General features: G+C 41.2%; 1 protein-coding gene across 1 annotated transcript; it reads right to left on the bottom strand.

Annotated features, from left to right (window-relative positions):
• Positions 1-2162: 2162 nt before the first annotated feature.
• Positions 2163-3816, bottom strand: LOC149821143 (uncharacterized). Its single transcript, XM_089982029.1, has 2 exons — positions 3298-3816; positions 2163-2702 (listed from the first exon to the last, which is right to left on the bottom strand). Exons 1-2 carry the CDS (start codon positions 3640-3642, stop codon positions 2301-2303), a joined length of 747 nt encoding a protein of 248 aa, XP_089838155.1. The 5' UTR covers positions 3643-3816; the 3' UTR covers positions 2163-2300.
• Between the last annotated feature and the right edge of the window lie 5011 nt (positions 3817-8827).

Genomic DNA, 8827 nt, shown 5'->3' with positions numbered 1-8827 from the left:
TGTGGGCTTTGTAGTCAATGGATGACCAAATTGGGTTCTTCAGACATGTGGGTCTGTGAGCAGAGACCAGCAGACGATGTTGTCAGAGGATGGCATGATCCACGGATAGCTAAACACAGCCAAATGACAAAATAGGGATTCTGCAGACATGTGGGTCTGGGAGCAAAGACCAGCGAATGACACTGTCAGAGGACAACATGGCCTGTGAATGACTAAACGCAGTTGAATGCCAAAACAGGGACTGTCGTCTGATAGAGACAGAAAACTCAAAAAACAAAATTTTCTAGGTTTCATCGTAATGCAATTCCAGCTATATATAAATTAAGAAAAATTACGGTGTCACATCGTATTTGCCAAAATTTGTTGATAATTAATTTTGAACGTTGAAAAGATGGGACTTGGATTCTTTTTTAAAACATAGGGACATTCTTACAAGCTTCGACCATCTTTCACCTTGCAAGAAGGTAAAGACGGAACAGGTTTTCTTAACTCCGTAGCTTGAAAATCACTGTCATGGATTCACAATATGCAAAATAAAGATAAAATCACGTATAAGCACCTAATCCGACAAATAAATAAGATTGAAATATGTAGATTAGGAATCTAGAAAAAATACCTTTTTCAAACTCATAGGTTTGTTCATCGTTTAGGGTCGTTTCTTTCTGTCCATAGATGTAAGTGCGTTATTCAATGGCTTGGGCAACATACCGATAGGATTGAATAAGGTTGTTCTTGTAGAGCCAACACATAGGTATGATTCTGATTTCTAGATCCTCTAAAGCATAGGGATGAGCCCCTATTTATAACGTTTAGAGCATTTATCTGGAAGAGTTCTTTATGTGCAAAGATTCGTTCAAGAAGAGTCTTTCTGTCTTGAAAAATGTACTCAAACGGTTGGAAGGAGATAAGGATAAGGTCAAACTTATCCGCATCTGTTCAGTACATCGGACAACGATCTCATTGTACCGTCCTATCGAACAACACTCGTGTTTTGCAGTCCATAGCAAATGGCCAAACTGTTATGTCATTCATCACTATACTGGTAAATTAGTTATGTCATCCATCACTGGACGACTAAATTGGTTTTGCCGTCCAATGACGGGTCTCTGATTTTTATACATGCATACTAAAAAAAATATTAAAGATTGGGCATCATAAAATTTTTGGTTTTTAGTAAGATATAAGTCACTCTCAAGTGATTATTATCATATTAGTAAACAAGAAAGCTTTAACTGGCTGCGCAAATCCCTCAAAATAGCCTACTCTAGTGCTAAGAGATCGTCTAGCATAGTTCTTGGATATTTTTTCCATCAAGTTGTTCTTTGAACATGTGATTAGGGTGTCAACGGATCGAACACAATGAAACCAGACCTAGACTCAATTTTTGGGTATGGTATTGAGTCCAAACCCGAGTCTAATTGGACCCACCATAAGAGAAATCACACCCAAACCTGACCTGCGCCATACCCGGTAAAACAATATTTTTTTACATTGAAAAACTGCAGGTCTTAATCGAAACTGGGGTCAAGCCCAAGTCTGGTATAAAATTTTAAAAACTATACCCAGATCCATGTACTCCGAGTCCAAACTAGAGTCTTATTATTTATCACCATACCCGCACCCTATAGGGTTTTGTACAGGTTGGGTCTGGACCCGTTGACACCCCTACGTGTGATATGTTACGCACCATATCAGATTTCTTTTTTACAAGATCTTGCGATAAATTAAAAGAAATATTTTATTTTGATAAAATCTTAAGAAATAATATTGATATATTTTAGATTTTAAAATGTATAAAAACATAAGTAAAAACATGAAAAATATAGAAAAATATAGAAAAATGTAAATATACCGTTAAAAATGATAAAATAAGGATATTTTAAAAAAATACGGCGATATTTGTGACTGTCTTATATATACTAAGTATGAAAAAAATGGTATATATGAAGAAATGGGATTTGGTTAGATTAGAGTTCCTAAACCAAAAATTACGTGTGAGATGTTATATACTAAGTAGGTTAGAATTCCTTAACCAAGAATTAAGATCCAGAGATTTATCATGTAAATTACTCTCTCAGTCGAAAAAATGAGCATTGCCATATGACTTCTTATCTCAAATCATGCATATATCTTCTACTAGTACAAAAAATCCTGGAAAATAAAGCAAAAAGTCGATTCTTTTTTTTTCCTAAACAATTTTGAATGCAAAGTTCTTCATGTACACAAGAATCAATTCATTTACAAAATAATTTGAGCTCCAATGCTGCACATTATGGGTGTTTAGCTTGCAGTATCTACCCTCATAATTCCATATTTAGCCATGAATTTCTGAGCTGGACTTCAACCGGGTCACCATAGCATTGTGCCCTAATTAGGCAAAAATGAGTGCACAACCCCAAAGCAGAGCACACCCTTGTTGTCTTGAGGATGTAACAAGCACCAAGCTCTATCCCGCTTCCTTGAATCAACAATCCCCACAATTTAGAACATTTGCTTGTTCCCTCCTCTGAGTTCTTGTTGAACTCCTTGAGCTCCTCTACTAGAATGATTCCATCGGGGCGTTTCTCCGTCACCCATATGTTCATCCTCGGCCAGCTCTGCTCTTCTGCGGCTACCAACTCTCTCTCTAACCTCATTGCTGCACCTTTCTTCTCAGAGTACAGACACACAAAGAAAGGCGCCTCTTGAATGTTTTGAACGATCTGTTAAGCAAATTAATTAACACCATATTATAATCCTGAATCAAGCCTCACCACATTGGAGAAGAACCCAAAATGTGAATCGGGGTATTGCATTAAATCAGCAGAAAACTCAATTCTCGAACTGGGTATCCGTTAAATCGAAAGAAAACTCGAATTCTCTAACTGGGTATGTCTTAAATCAGCAGAAAACTCGAATTCTCGAACTGGGTATGTGTTAAATCAGCAAAAAACTCGAATTCTCGAATTGGGTATGCATTAAACAAGCAGAAAACTCGAATTCTCGAATTGGGTATGCATTAAATCAGCAAAAAACTCGAATTCTCGAATTGGGTATGCATTAAATCAGCAGAAAACTCTAATTTTCGAATTGAGTATGCATTAAATCGGCAGAAAACTCTAATTTTCGAATTGAGTATGCATTAAATCGGCAGAAAACTCGAATTCTCGATCTGGGTACGACATTACATCTATTAAAAACTAAAATCCAGAATTGGGCATTCAATAAAACAAAAACAACCGATATCCTGAATTGGGCCGATCATCCAATTGAGCACAAACCATGTTAGGAAAGAAACAGGGAAACCAGGATCCTCACCTCGGTGACGGATTCCTGCACCCATCGGTCCAGATTGTCGGTCGACACGCTCGGCGGAGGCGCGCTGGCGGCGTCGTTCCTCCTGACATCCACGGGCTCTGCGCATACGGCCATGGACAACAGAGACCCACTGATCTCCGCCATTTCGCCACAACTCGTGATCGTTTCTTCTTTGCGAGCGGTCTGCGCGGCTCTGCAGCAGAGAATTCTCCTACAGTGGAGCGTGCGGTTCCTACTCGCCGGCCATGACAGCAGAGAGGGGAAGGGCTCGGACTTCTGCCTCGGCCTACATCTCTCTTCCTTGAGAAGAGGTGAGCTCCCTTGGCCTATCGTACGGCACGCCATGATGGGCCAAGGGAGGGAGGCAAAGAGAGAGGAAGGGGATGGTAGAAACAGGAAACAGAGAAGGCAGGCGTGATATTGATATAGAGGGAGGGAGGTAAAGGCGTGTATCCACCACCAACCTCCCTCTTTCTCTCTCTAATAAAGAACTCTCTCTCTCTCTCTCTCTCTCTCTCTGAGTGGGAGAGGGAAGATCAATGGTCTAGCTTTATACGGATAATCACGTGGCAGCCACGTACGTAGCTCGAGGATGCATGTTGCAGCACGAGGTTGCCGCGTTTTGTCCTTGAGTCTTGTGATACCTTCTGGCAGGCTTCTGCCAAGTAGGGTTGCTGAAATGGGTGCCTTCCTGGTACCACGTCATTATCCTGTCATGTAGATTGATGACGTGTAAGCCCACGTGTCAGGTTATTTATGGGCCTTTTTGTTGACCCAATATGGTGGGTTTGAGTGTTGACATCCTAATCCTTGGTATGAATCTAAAAACGTGTATTGCATTAGATTCATAATTGATTAAACCTTTTTTCTACGTTTTAAATCATTTATTGTTTCATGCAACAATGTCAAATTTGAATTCAAATGAGTTTTTTATATAATCGACCCCCAACCGCATTATTTAGAGAGGGCACCATCCCCGCCTCCATCCCAACACCAGTTTTGATTTTAACCTCCATTGCCTCTATCTTTGGTTCAAACGGATGAAATGGGGCAGGGTTCCATTTCCCCTCAATCCATTGCCATCCCTAAAGAAGGATTGGGATGGGGTGGGGGTGGAGGAAAGCGTAAGTCCATCCCTGCAGGGATTTTGATTTTAACCTCCATCCCCATTTCATATCCTCCATCCCCGGTGCAAACGGGGCAAAGCGAGGCGAGGCCCTGTTTCCCACGGTCCATCGCCCTCTTTAATACTATTGGGATTCGAACTTGCAACATCCCAACACAAGGTGACGTCCACTAATTGCTCCTGCCAGACAAGCGGAGCCCTGTTTGTTGTCGGCTGTCATTGGTTGGTAAAACCCTTGAAGTCCCCTTGTCGACAAGGGAGTACACTTAACTTTGATCTTGCGGCAAGAGACTCCACCCATTGTGTAAGAACTTATAACAATACAAAAAAAAACTATTAAGACTAATGTTGTTAGTATCAGTGTATGTAAAGTCCATGAATTTTATTTATTTTTCAAAAATAATAATAGATTATTCTCAATATTTTTATAAGAAATTCATTGACAATTAATAATCAATGAACTTTTGAATGTTTATCAAGTTATTCAACTTATACGAGCTTTTTAAACATCTTTAGATCTGGATCTTGATGGAGGATCCATGAAGATCGACTCCCATGAAACCGGTTAGAGTCATACTTTTGACATGTGATGGATCCACTAAATCTCCTAATTAAATAGGTTTGGACCCTGTGTATGATCCGAATTTGTGAAACATCACAACAAGGACTTGAATTTATTCAATGGACGCGGTCCAGGTTTAGAATAATTTAGAGCCGAATTGCGAAAAAGATCTGGATCACTCAAAACCTTTAAGACATTAGACTGAATCTCTTAAAAGAATCCACTCCCAAAACAAGTTGGATCCAAATGAGATCCATATTGATAAACACTATGGGTCTAGAATTGGATCTAGAGATATGGATTGGTTCTCAAAACTTGATATATATATATATATCAAAATAGAAATACAAATGAATTGTTTGAATACGAGATCCAAACAAGGCCAAAGTAGGTATCACATAGAATAACTTAGAGTTTAGGTCTATTTGGACCCAACTCAACAAAGAACACAACACTATTGCATTGAATTAGAATTGGATCCAATCCAATCTCAATCCATTTATAATACCTAAAAATAAGGTTGGGATTGAATTTGGATTCTTGTTAAAAAAATCCAAATCCAAACCACATGCACCATATATATATATATATATATATATATATATATATATATATATATATATATATATATATATATAGAGAGAGAGAGAGAGAGAGAGAGAGAGAGAGATTGGTAGCTGCTCACACATTAGGTGCTAAATGAGGGTACTAAATGGTGTTTTCAACCTTTTTTCATTTTATTTATAAATTCTGACCATACAGATGTGATCTATGTACTTGATTTTATAAGGATCAACTCTTGAAGCGTTCGATTCTGACATATGGTTGGGTTTTTATAAGGTTCGAAAAATCAATGGTCCAAAATCTTTATAAATTTTTAAGGCTCTAAACATCATTTTTTTTATCGAAAACATGATCCAAGTGTGAATTCTTAGTAAATCGATCATGCCCAACACATTTATAGGGCCGCAACCGCGTAAAAAGCACTGGAGAAGCTAAAAAAACCATTTAGCACATTCATTTAGTACCTAAAGTGAGAGCAGCTACCAATTTCTCTCTCTCTCTCTTTCTATATATATTATATATAATAGATTGAGTTGAATCCAAATGAACCCAATCCAAAACAAATCCAAAACTCCCCCAAGCACTTTTAAGTGTGTTGGGTTTGGAGTTGGATCCAACCCAAACCTGACCCCAACTGACCTTGATGATGGGGGGTTATAAAACCCCCTATCCTCTCTCTCTCTCTCAGTTTACTCTCCCTCCCTCACCCTCCCTCTTTCAGTTGGTTACAATACCATACCCCCCTCTCTTCACTCTCTTCTCTCTGCATCCTCCCTCACTTCGATGTCCTGGCGGAGTCCTCGGTTGCTGGTAGGTAACCTTGCTTCCCTCGATCTCTTTGGGAGGCAACAATAGTAGCAATCATTGTTGTTGCTACTATCACAACTGACAGGGGGAGGCTGGTCAGTGCCACCATCTCTCCTGTCCCATCTCTTTCGGTGGAGACCAGCAGCAACAACATTGTATTGTTGTTGCTGCCACGATCCAGAGGGAAGGGGGCTGGTTAGAGGCCACCCAAGTTCAGGTGCCTCCACCACGCTTCCGTTGTGTCTCTTTTTCTCCTTTGTCTGCTTCTTATTCTCTGTCTCTGCCGAAGATAGTATCTCTCATAGCGGAGTAGCCATGGCGGCACAGGCACCATTGTGACGCTCCCTCCCCTCTCGGTTTGCTCAAGCAGTGTTGCCGAGCAGCACAGACGAGCTGAGCTCGACCAAAACCGAGCCCAGCTTGGTTCTTCCATCAAACTGAGATGAATCATTCAAGACCCCTCCCCCTCCTCTTGGGTTAATGGAGCTCAGCCAAGTTAAGCTTGGCTAACACCGAGCCCAGCTCGATTCTTTCACACCAAGCCCAACTCGATTAGGTCTAATTGAGCTCAGCTTGGTTGAGCCCTAGTTGAGCCACTCACCCCACTCTTTGCTTTTTGGCTTAAGCTAAGCCTAGCTTGGCTTAACCAAGCCGACCTCGGCTCAAATAACATAACCGAGCCAACTCGGTCCATTCCAAAATTAAGCCAACTCGAGTTAAGCCTCGACGAGGCCGACTCAGTCTGAAAGCCTCAAATAGGGTTTGGGTTCGATCCCGGTGACATTGCCTCTTTCGCTAGAAATACATTTTAACCTTCATTCTTTCTATAGTTCAATAAAATCTCTTGAGTGCTTCAAATCTATGCAACTTACGAGATTTTGTACCTTCGGCATGAATACTGCGGCACGAGCAAGCTAGCACCTAAGCTCAAAATCATTAAAAGTTTAGACTATCTCTGACGTAGGAAAAAATACATGCGATCACAGTGGTTGTGCACTTTTAATATTTGTATTTATATTTACATCAAAATGTATATTATTATTATTATTAAGAGTATATATATGTATAACTTATTTAGAGTACACAATTTTGTGATACTCATGCTTTATTTAAATTTTATATGCACTTACTTAAAGTATGCAAATTTCTTTACTTCATTTTTATTTACGATGGTCTTTCGGTGGATGCTACTTTGTTATATGTATAAACATATATGCATATATACATATATGCATATGAATTATTTAAAATACATAATTTTGTGATACTCATACTTTATTTAAAATTATGCATGTATTTATTTAAAGTATACAGTTTTGCGTACTTTTGCTTTAGTTATGATGGCCTTTTAGTGGACGCTGCTTTATTATATGTATAAATTTATATACATATATCTATATGATTTACTTAGAGTATGCAGTGTTGCTGTCACGGGCCTATTTCCTTCAATGGGCCAGCGCGGCGCGACGGTCCTTCCTTACCGCCGCAAGCCTACTCGTCAGCTCGCTTGCCGGTCGCGGAAGCTGATGATCAGAGTGCAAGAGAGCAAGAGAGAATAGAGGGAGAGAAGTTGCAATCACAAGAAGCAATCACAACGAGGGTGAACAAAAGAAAGCTCAACGCATTTGATTCATTCACAATTTTGCCCGCAGGCTATTACAGTTCAAGTATACGGGCTGCCCCTTCGGGGTATTAATTCACCTGAACCGGGCAGCTTACATCAGACTCAACAAAAGCAAAACAGACTCTAAGCGCAACTGTACACTGTAAGTCGCAAGGGAACATGCTCCCCCCTTCAAATCATGCGCCGTCCTCGGCGCCATCTGTTTCGTGGTAAGCCTTGACTTCAGCCGGGTAGCGGCTGTTCATTCGAAATGCAGGCTCCCACGTTGGTTCCGCTGTTTCCTCCCACTGCACCAAGTATTTCTTCGCTTGCCCCAAGTAGTTGACCTTGTGGCGAAGGATCTGACTGAGGTGCTTTTCGGCCCGTTGTGCTGCCGGGGCCCTCTGCATGATGGGAGCGCGTTGCGGCACATTGCGTTCCGGGTCTCCATCATCTGGATGGAACTGCTTGAGGTTGCACACGTGGAACACCGGGTGCACCTTGAAGTCTGGGGGCAACTCCAGCTTATAGGCTAGCTTGCCCACCTTCTTTGTGATGGTGAAGGGTCCCTCATACTTTCTGAGTAGTCCGCGGTGCCGCCCGCGGAAGATGCCTGTGCGACCAGGATATAACTTCACCAACACTTGGTCCCCAACTTGGAACCCTGCGGGCCGACGGTGTTTGTCCGCCCACTTCTTCATTCTCTTTGCCGCTTTGTGTAGGAATGCCTTCGCCAACTCATTCTGCTCGTGCCAGTCGCGAACAAACTGATAGGCAAAGGATGGCCTTCCCTTTTCTTGTGCAGCAAGCGTGTGCGGGGTCAGTGGCTGCTGCCCCGTGGCTATCTCGAACGGGCTGTGGCCTGAAG

Source organism: Nuphar pumila, chromosome 12 (assembly GCF_984573655.1).
Source record: "Nuphar pumila chromosome 12, dmNupPumi1.hap1.1, whole genome shotgun sequence".
Lineage (NCBI taxonomy): Eukaryota > Viridiplantae > Streptophyta > Magnoliopsida > Nymphaeales > Nymphaeaceae > Nuphar > Nuphar pumila.
This window is presented reverse-complemented; position numbering and strand designations above follow the sequence as displayed.

What these genes read in the sequence shown, in the direction of transcription:
- LOC149821143 (XM_089982029.1), bottom strand. Translation starts at nt 3,642, where the DNA reads ATGGCGTGCCGTACGATAGGCCAAGGGAGCTCACCTCTTCTCAAGGAA. An exon ending in TGCAGGAATCCGTCACCGAG is followed by an intron (nt 2,703 to 3,297) that starts GTGAGGATCCTG and finishes TTTGCTTAACAG; the next exon opens with ATCGTTCAAAACATTCAAGA.